Raw genomic sequence first — 13,114 nt, 5'->3', positions numbered from 1 at the left:
CCCCGCCCTTCTGCCCGCCTTCCGCGGCCCCCAGTGTGGCGTCACTTCCGCCAGCGCCCGGCGGCGCGCCGGGAGTCTGGGTCTCGTGAACGCGCCAGGAGCGTCCCTACAGCCGGGAACGCGCCTCGCGGATGACAACAAATTCGTCGCGCGGCGGCAGTGGAGGTGGCTGCCTCAGCCCCTGCCGCCTCCTCTCGCGCTCTCTTGCACTCTCTCCGAGCCGGTTGGGACCCTCCTCGGAAGTCCCCTGGCCTGGGGCCAGGAGGACCCCTCTGCGTCTTGCCTCCGCCAGGCCCAGCGCGAGCGGTGCGGCGCCGGCGATGGGGTCTCCCTGAGGGACTCCCGGCACCAAATAGGGATGGAGGGGCCGCCCCAGGCTTAGGCCCCGCCGCGGCCTGGAGCCGGAGTCGCTACCCCGAGGCCGGAGCCGTCGCAACCCGCAGCCGCAGTCAGCCCAGCTGCCAGCAGTCACTATGCCTTGGCCGTTTTCGGAGTCTATCAAGAAGAGGGCCTGCCGGTACCTCCTGCAGAGGTACCTGGGCCACTTTCTGCAGGAGAAGCTGAGCCTGGAGCAGCTCAGCCTGGACCTGTACCAAGGCACCGGGTCCCTCGCCCAGGTCCCCTTGGACAAATGGGTAAGAGCTGCCGGCGGCGAGCCGGGCGGGGCTCGCTCCCCTCTTTAGGGCGCTTTGAACCAGTGCCATCCAAGGTTGGTGACAGTCAGTCCCTCCTTGGGAATTGTTTGGACCCGAGTGTGACACGGCTCAGAGAAATGTGTTAAGAGTGTTGTTTAATCTGTTTCTAACAAGTTTGCTCTCCTAAATCACGTGTTCCGGAAACTTTAACAGATGTAATGGAATCTACACTATGGGAATAATTGAGTCAGTGCTTCGGGGGTCTGTGAAGCAGGCTCAATAGGTCCGTGGGAGGAGGTGACCAGAACTGTCCCTCGGGATGTGAGGGGCCGCAGGGTTTTGTGGCAAACAAACCCTGCCTTGTGGGATGACATTCTGGAACGATTAAGGATAAAGAGGACCTTTGGATGTCAGAATCCCTAGTTATTTGTTTTGGGTTGGCTACTTGCGCACCATGTTTGCCTTGTTTGTCATCGTGCAGCGTTTGCCATCTGGAAGAAAGTTAGGTGAAGGCCTCTTGTGCCGGTTTGCCTGCTTTTGCTTGATTATATGTTTACAAGATAGGTTTGTGTATCCAGCCTGTGAATGGTCGTCTGGCCCTAGTAGTGCTGTTGAGTTATGCCTCTTTGCTCCACGTGACAGATCGTAAAAGCAGGTGTTGCAAAAGCGCTGAAGTTGCAATTTTCAGACATTTTAAAACCTGCCTTCTACTTGTCATCTAGAGGCTGTGAATTCACTCATTGCTATACAGGTGCTTCATCTGAATTTCGACTCACTACATGCAGTCGTACCTGCATTTGTGTGTTCAATGCATAGCATTTTACTTAAAGTATATTCACTTTTGGGTTTGACAGGAATAGAGTGACTTCTACCCTTTGCCCAACCCTTACTTCCTTAGCCACAGAAAATCTTAAATTATGGAAATACCTTATTATGACCCTTAAGTGAATTTGTGCTAGAGACTATAAATCAGTATATAATTTTATCAGTATGTACCTGACTTAAATTAGGGAGAGGACACAAGATAGTGGAAAGAGCCCTGGTTTGAGAGCAGTAAGACCCAGTCCCTCACCGGGAGGTGAGAGTCCTACCCCTGGAGAGACTCTCCAGACCGCCACAATTAGCCGAGTGATAATGGACTTAGCAATTCACCTGAGTTCAGTAAACACTAATGGAACACACACTTCATCTCTGTGTCGTCCGTCTTATGGTATTGTATTCCTGTAATTCTTCCAAAAGATAGGGATTCTGAAGGATATTTTTGAATTCAACAACCCATGATTCTATACTTTTGATACAGTTATGAATAGGTTATCTTGAAAAAAGAGGGTTCAGGATTTATTAATGCCTTTTGTGGGTGGAAGGGCTTTGTATGCATTATCCTTTAATGACTTTAACCCTATAAGGTGGGCATTAATATTCCCATTTTACAGATGGAGTTAAGCAGTTTGCCCCATCACACATCTAGCAAGTATTACATCACATGGCCTAAGATCAAAAGAAAGGCAGTTAATGTTTATTGAGTATGTATTTATGTCAGGCATTGTACTAGGCACTTTCATTTATGAGGTTTTATTTAGTCCTTATGGGAAATCAGAGGTAGTGATATTTGAATTTTATAGTTTGAGTTCAGAATCATTGGCAAAATGATTTATTACTAAACTTAATCTGAGGATGATGTTTTGTTCTTGATGGGTGGGTTTTGTAAACTAAAATGATAATGTCAAAGCATCCAGTAAACATTTGCTGTTGCTGATTTATTTTCATGTGCTGTGTTGATGGTTAGGATAAATCTTAGTGTGACCCTTAGATACAGCTGTTCAGAGTTCTGATTCCAAATTCAGTCTATTTTGACGCTTGATTTTTTTTTTTTTTTTGGTAGAGGATTCTCTTGCTTTGTTGCCAAGGCTGGTCTTGAACTCCTGGTTTCAAGTGGTCCTCCCACTTCTGCCTCCCAAGTGCCCAGATTACAGGCATGAGCCATAGGACCCAGCCAGATACTTGATTTTAATGACTTACATGACTGAAAAAAAAGTACCTTCGGAGATTCATAGATCCTAATGGAAAAACTGATCCTAATTGAAGAATTGCTGTACTCCTACTGTTTCAATTCTAAATGATCAATTATGCAAAGAATTTTGTTGAACTCAGCAATGACATTCCTTTCATTCCTGATCTCAATTAGTTTTTCTATTATGGCTAACTGACATTGCATATATACACACAACTAGGTTTAAAATTCCGTTTTTCAAGCTCTTTGTTCAGAAGACTTAGATTGGTTGGAATAGTCTTTTCATGTTTTTAAACATTTTGTAAACTAAATAGATAATGACTTAAAAAATAAGCAATGTTTTTAATAGACATTGTTTTCAGCAACAAAATCATGGAACAATGGAAACATTTCCAAATACAGTTTTTCAAATGTTCTCCTCATAGTACAAGTAGTCTTTGAAAAGTGGTTGCTTTCTTACTCATTATTAAAGTGCTATCTTTATTTTGAAAAGACAGATTAAGTATGTTTTGTTTTTTGGAAAATATCTGCTAGGTAGCATGTACTACTGATAGTCATTGTCATAAATACATAAATAGTCAGTGGAGAATTCTTCTCTGTGTAAAAGGAAAATGCTTATCTTTAAATCCAACCCTTAAACACTTGGCCATAGGAGAAACCAGGAAACCAGAAGGTAATTGCCATTCACTTTCTCTTTACAAAGATTCTACTGTTTAAAAGTCTGTTTTTATTCTATAGAATGTATGTGGAAATGTTTCAGTGTGCAGAAGTGGAAGGAACATCCAACTGAGGGCACCACTCTTAATCCTTCTCTGTTGTGGAACTACTAGTTTTCTCTTTGTACCAGTTTGATATGTGGCTTGAAGGAAGGTGCCAGTGCCCATTTGTATATTAAATATAAGTACAACTTTTCAATCTAAATTTGGAAAATTTAATATAGAATGTCTCATTTTCTTCTCACATCCTTATGAATCATCTGATAATACTTTAGGATATATGCATCCAGTTTTGGAGATTACTACCTTAAACGTGGCATGAAGTGGAGGGAGAAATAGAGGCAAGGGGTTTGGGATTGTTCCATCATTGGAATAGACTGTCTAAAAATTTCATAAACTCCTTGTCCCTAGAAGTGGTTGAAATGGCAAAATGTTGAAAGGAGGAAATTCTATTTGGGATGGGAAGTTGGATTTAATGACTCATTCCTTTTTAACTCTATGACTGTGCCTTTATTTTTGTTTTTTAAATGGAATTTCTTTCATTAATCGATTCAGTATATTTATTGAGCTCTTAGCATGTGCCACTGTGAGGGGCTGGGGGATATAGCAGTGAACTAAACAAAGACCCTTTTCTTACAGGAGCTCGAGAAGATAGACATTAACAATTTATTACACTGAGGCCTTTTATTTTATTTTATTTTTGAGACAGGGTCTCACTCTGTCACCCAGACTGGAGTGCAGTGGCGTGATCTAGGCTTACTGCAGCCTCAACCTGCTAGGCTCAAGCGATCCTCCTACCTCTCCTCCCCTCCCTGCAGTAGCTGGGACTACAGGTGCATGCCACCACACCTGGCTACTTTTTGTATTTTTTGTAGATACGGGATTTCGCCATGTTGCCCAGGCTGGTCTTGAACTCCTGGACTCAAGCAGTCTGCCCATGTCGGCCTCCCAAAGTGCTGGGATTACAGACGTGAGCCACCACGCCTGGCCACTGAGGCCTTTTAACTTCAGTTTAATAATGTTTCGATTGCTGCTTATATTCTCTTGGTGTTTAATAAAATTGTCTTCAGTTCAAGAAACATTGATTACTGATTATTTGTGAAAGGTCACCTGGAGACTAGAGTGTTACCTTCACTTTTTCTGTTTATATGCGTGAAACTCATTGATGATAACTGAAAGCAAAATACCCTTAAACAGAAGAATAAAAAGCTCTAAAGGACTCTATGGTGGGGCATTTATTTGCTGAGTAGTTCAGGTGGCTCCACTTTTAGTTTAAGAGTTATTTTCTCGTTAGCATAGTGGTGACTAAAAAAAAAAGAAGTACTTGATAGGACTGGTGAGGAAACACTTCATAGGACTGGTGTGGAAAATGTTGCTTGAGCCAAGTAGGTTGAGAATTTTTACTACTCATATACTATAGTAGCCTTGGATTTTCCCAGAATGACTGAATTTCAAGGTACCTTATGCTACAAGATATATGGGATTTTGCCCAAGTGGTTATAAGACTGGGCATAAATATAACCTATTTAAACATCTTATACTTAGGGAAATTATTTTGTAGCTTAGTGGTGCAGTGTAAATTCTGGAACTGTTGACTCTCCAAAACTGTTAACATTTATCAGTTTTTTTCTTTTTTTCCTTTTCTTTCTTTAGAGACAGTCTCTGTTACCGAGGCTGGAGTACAGTGGTATGATCAGCTCACTGCAGCCTCAAACTCATGGGTTCAAGCGATCCTCCAATCCAGCCTCCTGAGTAGGTGGGGACTACTGGTGTACACCACCACACCCAGTTAATTTCTTTTAATTTTTGTAGAGACCGGATTTCACTATGTTGCCCAGGCTGATCTTGACCTCCTGGGCTCAAGTGATCCTCCCACCTCAGCCCCCGCAGTTTCTGGAATTACAGGCATGAACCACCGTACCAGGCCCCTTTAATATTACTCTTCACTGCTGTAATAAACCTTTCTGTATTTAGAGGTTTAAGTTTATTTCAACTTCTCTGCCACAAAATTGGGACAGAAAACTTGGTGTTTACTGAGAAGAGAGTTCCATCAAGTCCCGTTTCTCACATAGTTGTCTAAGGTTGACAGTTTGCAGAGGCTAAGTCATTGCCTCCATATGTTTTAAACACTGTTAGGTTTTTAATAGTTCATTTTTACTATACAATTAATATATGCTCATTACAAAAAATTCAAACAGTAAAGAAATATATGAGGTATGAAGTAATAGAGCTTAATCCCATCTCTTCCAGAGATAACAATATGGTACAAAAGTTTCAAACTTTTAGTTGTGGAAATACTTAATACATGAAGCAAGCAGTTCTACTTACCTTTTGAAGTCTTTTATGATGGGCCATTTTTTTAATGGAATGTGTCAAACATTCTTAAAAAAAAAAAACTATGAAAAAATCTGAAAAACACAAATAGAGGGAAGAACCTTGATGACCGTAACTTGTGGTACCTAGTTGATGGTGAAATAGGAAATTCTAGAGAAGGAGCAGGTTTTCTCCACTGTCTGGAGTTGGGAGTGGGAGGAGGAGATTGAGATTGGACAGAGAATAAGTTTTACTATATTGATTTTTGAGGGGGCTTTAGAATGTGGGGGCTTTAGATCCAGGTAGAGAAGCTCAGGAGGCACTGGGAATATACGTATAGGAAGATTGCAGTTGTAAAGATATGGGAGTTATCAGAGTATCAATAGTGAATAACAGTGGCAGGAGATGAAACTGCACAAAGTGCGTGGGTAGTAAGTAGATCAGCTTGAGAAACAAAAAAGGCCGAAGATGAAACTTAGATGAACTCCAACATTTTAAATTGTAAAGGATCAGAAAAAAGATTGAGAGAGTGAAGTGTTACAGAAGTCAAGGGAAGTTAGAATTTCAAAAAAGGTGAGTGGTCCTAGGAACTAGGTAGAGATGAGAATTCAATAAAGATGAGGACTAAATATTGTTTATTGCATTTGTCGTTTTAATGGTGGTTACGAGCAGTTTCAGAGGAGCTGAGGGTTTGAAGGTCGCTTGTAGTTTGCAGTTTGAGCAGATAACTACCTTGACAGAGAAAATGGGGTTGATGGCTAGGGGGAACATGGAGCAAGGTTAGGGGTTTTAGTTTACTTTTGAAAATAATAATGATCATTTATTAAATACCTTCCATCTCTATATACTGTACTGTGTGGGTGCTTTTACATACATTATTTTACTCTAAATTGGGTACTTTCTGTTTACTGTGAGGTTAAATAACTTACTCAAGCTCAGTATTAAACAGTGCAGCAAGATTTGAAACCTGTCTTTCTGACTTTATATTTTTTTTTTTGTACACCACACTGCCCCAGATTCAAGAAACTTGAGCTTCTCAGACATAACAGCACTGGGTTCACCTGGGAATTTGCTAACATTCAGGCTTCTGGCCCCTTCCATACAGATTTTGGCTCTAGAAATTCAAGAATCTGCATTTTTAATAAACATCCTAGGAGATTCTGATACATGTGATCCTTGACTGCATTTTTAAAAATACTTGCACTAAAGGAATGGAGAGTTTTTCCATTGCGTTTTAAAAGCTTGTTCTATGAGCCAGCCCCCAAACCAGTACTACATTAAAAAAAATTATGATATGTTAACACATGATTTTGCTTAGCCTCCTGCAAAATCTTCCATGTGAAAATACATTTCTCTTTTTTGTGTGTTTCCGCAGTGATTAATTGAAGACCTTTTGCAAGTTACTTAGTTTTTCTGATCCTCAATTGCCATATTTGTAAAGTAGGCACAAAAATACCTAATTCGGAGGGTTATTATGAAGATTTAATGCAGGTGTAAATGTAGGTATAAAATAGTACACTCTAGTGTCCTGTTTGTAGTAGGTGCTGATGAAATGTTAATCTAAATTAGCTCATGCACTTTTTTTTTTTTTTGAGCCGGATTCTTGCTCTGTCACCCAGGTTGGAGTGCAGTGGCGTGATCTCAGCTCACTGCAAGCTCTGCCTCCCGGGTTTATGCCATTCTTCTGCCTCAGCCTCCCGAGTAGCTGGGACTACAGGATCCCGCCCCCACGCCTGGCTAATTTTTTTGTATCTTTAGTAGAGACGGGGTTTCACCATGTTAGCCAGGATGGTCTCCATCTCCTGATCTTGTGTTCCCCCGCCTCTGCCTCTCAAAGTGCTGGGATTACAGGTGTGAGCCACCGCCCTCAGCCAGCTCATGCGCATTTTTATGCTCTGTCTTATCTCGATTTTAATTCTGATGCCTTGGTTTAAACTAATAAAGATGTATTCTTTGCCTAGTTAATCTATGGAATTACGTATTAAGAAGAAATATATAATTTAATGTTTGCTTTTTTTTCATATTGTCAAGCACACCTTGAGTTCCTTTATAGAGCTCATCATTGTACTAGGTAGGTACTGTGAAAGATAAAGACCAATGGCCCGCATTTAAAAAGTGTTTGCTTAGTACCAGGAACTATTAATATGTTGGTAGTTTTACATATATTACCTCATTAATGGTCACAGTAACTCTGTGGAGTTACTATTTCTATTTTATGGACCAGGAAATTGAGACTTGGAAATTAAGGATTTGTTCAGAGCCACCCAGCTAGCTAGTAAGTAACCTGTACATATGCTGTTTTAAAGGAGTGGGCTTCTCACACCTGCAACTATCTGATCTTTGACAAACCTGACACAAACAAGCAATGCGGAAAGGATTCCCTGATGGTGCTGGGAGAACTGGCTAGCCATATGCAGAAAATTGAAACTGGACCCCTTCCTTACACCATATACAAAAATCAGCTCAAGATGAATTAAAGACTTAATTATAAAACCCCAAGCTATAAAAACCCTAAAAGAAAATCTAGGCAGTACCATTCAGGACATAGGCATGGGCAAAGATTTCATGATGAAGAAGCAAAAAGCAATTGCAACAAAAGCAAAAATTGAGAAATGGTTATCTAATTAAAGAGCTTCTGCACAGCAAAAGAAACTATCATCAGAATGAACAGACAGCCTACAGAATGGGAGAAAATTTTTGCAAGCTATCCGTCTGACAAAGGTCTAAAATTCAGCATCTGCAAGGAACTTAACAAATTTACAAGAAAAAAACAACCCCATTAAAAAGTGGGCAAAGGACGTGAACAGACACTTCTGAAAAGACAACATACATGTGACCAACAAATGTGGAAAAAAAAGCTCAACATCACTGTCATTAGAGAAATGCAAATCAAAACCACAATGAGATACCATCTCACACCACTCAAAATGGCTATTATTAAAAAGTAAAACAACAACAATAACAAAAACAAAACACACGGGCTGGTGAGATTGTGGAGAAAAAGGAATGCTTTTACACTGTTGATGGGAGTGTAAATTAGTTTAACCATTATGGAAGACAGTGTGGCGATTCCTCAGAGACCTAGAGGCAGAAATACCATTTGACCTAGCAATCTCATTACTGGGTATATACCCAAAGGAATATAAATTGTTCTATTATAAAGATATATGCACGCTTATGTTCTTTGCAGTACTGTTGACAATAGCAAAGACACGGAATCAACCCAAATGCCCATCAGTGATAGACTGGATAAAGAAAGTATACATACACACAGTGGACTACTATGCAGCCATAAAAAGGAATGAGATCATGTCCTTTGCAGGCACATGGATGGAGCTGGAAGCCGTTATCCTTGGCAGACTGATGCAGGAACAGAAAACCAAATACTGCATGTTCTCAAGTGGGAGCTGAATGATGAGAACACATGGACACATGGTGGGAACAGCACCCACTGTGGCCTGTCAGAGGGTGAGGAGTGAGAGCATCGGGAAGAATAGCTAATGGATACTGGGCTTAATACCTAAGTGATGGGATGATCTGTGCAGCAAACCACCATGGGACACATTTACCTATGTAACAAACCTGGATGTACTACACATGTATCCCTGAACTTAAAAGTTGGAAAAAATAAATGAAGGAGTGGTCTTTAACCATGTTTGCTCAATTATCTCTGAAATTTTTTTTTAAAAACTACATATTCCTTGTACGTTTAAAATTGACTTACTTTTTTAATTATAATTTTAAATAGTTGTAGAGAATAACTTGTTTATTGATATTAAAATGTAACTTTTTTCATCCAGTGGGATTTAAAAATCGTACACATTATCCGTTAAAAAATGCTTGAACAATCTCTTCATTAAAGTTGGAAATTTAACATCGTGTCTTTTTCCATTGAACTCCTGTGTCCATTTTACTTTCTTTGCAAGATTCCATTGTAATTTATATAGTTTATGCTTGTCTTTTATTGATCATGCTGCCATTTCTCTACAATAAAAACATATAAATTGAAATTGTTTATATTAAATTTTTTCTGTTGCCATTAGGCTTTCTTTTGCATTAAGCAAATATTTTCTAGTGTAACATTTTAATTCCTTTAATGATATATATATATAGATATAGATATATATATATATAGATATAGATATATATATATGTAATTTTTTTGAGACAGATTCTCACTGTGTCGCCCTGGCTGGAATGCAGTGGCACAATCTCAGCTCTCTGCAACCTCAGCCTCCTAGGTTCCAGCGATTCTCGTACCTCAGCCTCCCGAGTAGCTGAGACTACAGGCCCATGTCACCATGCCTGGCTAATTTTTTGGGTTTTTAGTAGAGACAGGGTTTTACCATGCTGCCTAGGCTGGTCTTGAACTCCTGAGCTCAGGCAATCTACCCGCCTTGGCCTCTCAAAGTGCTAGGATTACAGGTGTGAGCCACCATGCCCAGCCCAGTATGTATTTTTAAATTGTTTCTTAGTGGTTGCTCTAGGGCTTACTATATTCATTTTATCAGTACAGTCATGTGTTGCTTAACGACAGGGATATGTTCTGAGAAATGGGTCATTAGGCAGTTTTGTTGTGTGAACGTCATAGTGTACTTGCCTAAACCCAGTGGTATAGCCTACTGTATACCTAGGCTATAGGGTACAGCCTATTGCTCCTAGGCTATACACCTGCACAGCATGTTACTGAATACTGTAGGCAACTGTGACACAATGGTATTTGTGTATCTAAACATAGAAAAAGTATGTACAAATATGGCATAAAATATAAAAAATAAAAATTTTAAAAAGATAAAAATTGATATGGCTGTATGGGGCACTTACCATGAATGGAGCTAGGACTAGAAATTCCTCTGAGTGAGTCAGTGAGTGAATGTGAAGGCCTAGGACATCACTCTCCACTACTGTAGACTTTATAAACACTGTACACTTCGGCTAGAATAAACACTGTACACTTCGGCTAGACTATATTAATAAAGACATCTTTCTTTTTCAATAATAAGTTAACCTGAGGTTACAGTAACTTTATAAACTTTAAAAAAATTTTTGAACTTTTTGTTTCTTTTGTAATAACATTTAGCTTAAACACACATTGTAAAGCTATGCAAAAATACTTTTTCTTTATATTCTTATGCTATAAGCATTTTTTTGTATTTTTAATTTTTTTTTTAATTTTTAAACTTTTTTGTCAAAAACTAAGACACAAACAAACACAGCCTAGGCCTACACAGGGTAAGGATCATCAATGTCACCACCTTCTACCTCCACATCTTGTTCCACTGGAAGGTCTTCAGGGACAGTAACATGCATGGAGCTGTCCTTTCCTATGATAGCAATGCCTTCTTCTGGGTACCTCCTGAAAGAACTGCCTGAGCCTGTTTTACAGTTAACTTTTTTTTTTTTTTTAAAGTAGGAGTATACTCTAAAATAATGATTAAATTGTATAGTATAGGTATTAAAAAAGAAGCCGGTAGCATAGTTGTTTATTATCACCCTCAAGTATTATGTACTGTGTATAACTGTTTGTGCTAGACTTATGACTGGCAGAGCAAGAGGTTTATTTACACCCGCATCACCACAGACATGTGAGTAATGTGTTGTGCTCTATTGCCTTATGATGGCTGCGATGTCACTAAGGTGATAGGAATTTTTCAGCTCCATTATAATCTTACAGGACCACTATCCTATACATGGTCTGTCATTGACCAGATGTCCTTCTGTGATGCATAACTTTATTTCCTTCAGATAATCATGGGGCTTTAAGTGTTACTTTTCTTCTGGATTGTGTTGTAATTACAATTATTGTTAAGTGTATAGTTGATCAAAATAGTATAAATTTATGCATTTTGATAAGCATAAAAATTTTTTTTCTTTTCTTTTTTTTTGAGACAAGGTCTTGCTGTGTCACCCAGGCTTGGGTGCAGTGGGTGATCACAGCTCAACCGCAGCCTTGACCTCCTGGGATCAAGGGATTATCCCCACCTTAGCCCGCCAAGGAGCTGGGACTACAGGCACGGGCTACCATGCCATCTAATTTTTTTTTTTTTTTTTTTTTTTGAGACGGAGTCTTGCTCTGCCGCCCAGGCTGGAGTGCAGTGGCGCGATTTCGGCTCACTGTAACCTCCGCCTCCCGGGTTCAAGTGATTCTCCTACCTCAGCCTCCCGAGTAGCTGGGATTAAAGGCGTGGGCCACCATTGCCTGGCTAATTTTTGTACTTTTAGTAGAGACAGGGTTTCACCATGTTGGCCAGGCTGGTCTCAAACTCCTGACCTCGGGCAATCTGCCTGCCTCGGCCTCCCAAAGTGCTGAGATTACAGGCTTGAGCCACTGCGCCTGGCCAATTTTTGTATTTTTTGTAGAGACGAGTTTCACCATGTCTCCCAGGATGGTCTCAAATTCCTGGACTCAAGCAATCCTTCTGCCTCAGTCTCCAAAATTGCTGGGACTACTGGCATGAGCCACTGTACCCAGCAAACATAAAAACTTTTATTGGAAATAAATTTCTTAATGATAGAGGTTGGTTGTGATCCCCTCCTCCCAAATTTGTTAGTGCATCCGTAGGTGAATATACTTATAGCTGGAATTCAGTAGGGCTCGGCACACATTTTATTCTAAATTAAAGAATAGATACAAGCTTGAGAAATACTGATGTTATAAATCAGTAGATGAGAATTGAGAGATTTTGCAGGAGCAACATCACTGAGCTCTTTGAATTTCTGAGTGTCATGCCAAAAAAAGTATAAGATGGGAAAAGATAGAAAATGTACTGCTGGCCCTGTCTGGAGGTTTTTATACCTTAGACAGTACATAAGGGAGAATTTCTGAAGGGAGGAAAAATATGGCTATTTTGGCTAAGTGGGAGAAGGAAGATTGTACAAGGAACTATGGGACAGGAGACCCAGCATGATGCCACCACTGTCTGTAGTCTTCTCAGTCCATTTTAGGAAAGAATATGTCTGGATGCTTATACCTTAAAACCATCCATGCCCATGTACTACTGGGAAAGTCTTTAGGATTATACAAATGTCAGCATGAAGAAAGCCTTTTAAAGTAGTGATCTCCAAAAATAAAATGAGCCGATCAAGTCTCACTATTCAACACTAGGGTATAGACAAAGAATTATACTGCCCTATGCAATATAGCATGCAGGAAGCACTTTACATATAAGCTGGCGTTTAATAAATATTTGTTATTTTAATTTGAAAACTAAATCGTCTTTTAAAAATCGCATTTACGTTCATTCTGTCTGTCTCCTGTTGTAGTCTGGTTTGCTCCACCATGCCACTGAAATTGCTGTTAATGGGATCACTAGTACTTTAAATATTACTGATTTCAGTAGACATTTAAAAATCTTTGACTTCTTGTTAGCTTTTGTTGAGCTTGACCACTCTTCTCTGTCATGTTGTTCTTCCATGATTTTCTAGGACATGAACCTCTT

The 13,114-nt window shown here is 39.9% G+C and overlaps 1 protein-coding gene across 2 annotated transcripts in view; it reads left to right on the top strand.

The window, feature by feature from the left end:
* Positions 1-23: 23 nt before the first annotated feature.
* Positions 24-13,114, top strand: part of ATG2B (autophagy related 2B) — an 82,095-nt gene continuing 69,004 nt past the window's right edge. Inside the window, exon 1 of one of the 2 annotated variants that reach the window (XM_003832843.5) lies at positions 24-635. In XM_003832843.5, the coding sequence (XP_003832891.3) occupies positions 474-635 (162 nt within the window). In that variant the 5' untranslated portion in view covers positions 24-473. The remainder of the gene's footprint in view (positions 636-13,114) is intronic. The other variant, XM_034938084.3, reaches the window with a different exon arrangement.

This window comes from Pan paniscus, chromosome 15 (assembly GCF_029289425.2).
Source record: "Pan paniscus chromosome 15, NHGRI_mPanPan1-v2.0_pri, whole genome shotgun sequence".
Classification (NCBI taxonomy): domain Eukaryota; kingdom Metazoa; phylum Chordata; class Mammalia; order Primates; family Hominidae; genus Pan; species Pan paniscus.
The sequence above is the reverse complement of the archived record's forward strand: the minus strand, read 5'-3'. Positions and strand labels throughout refer to the sequence as shown.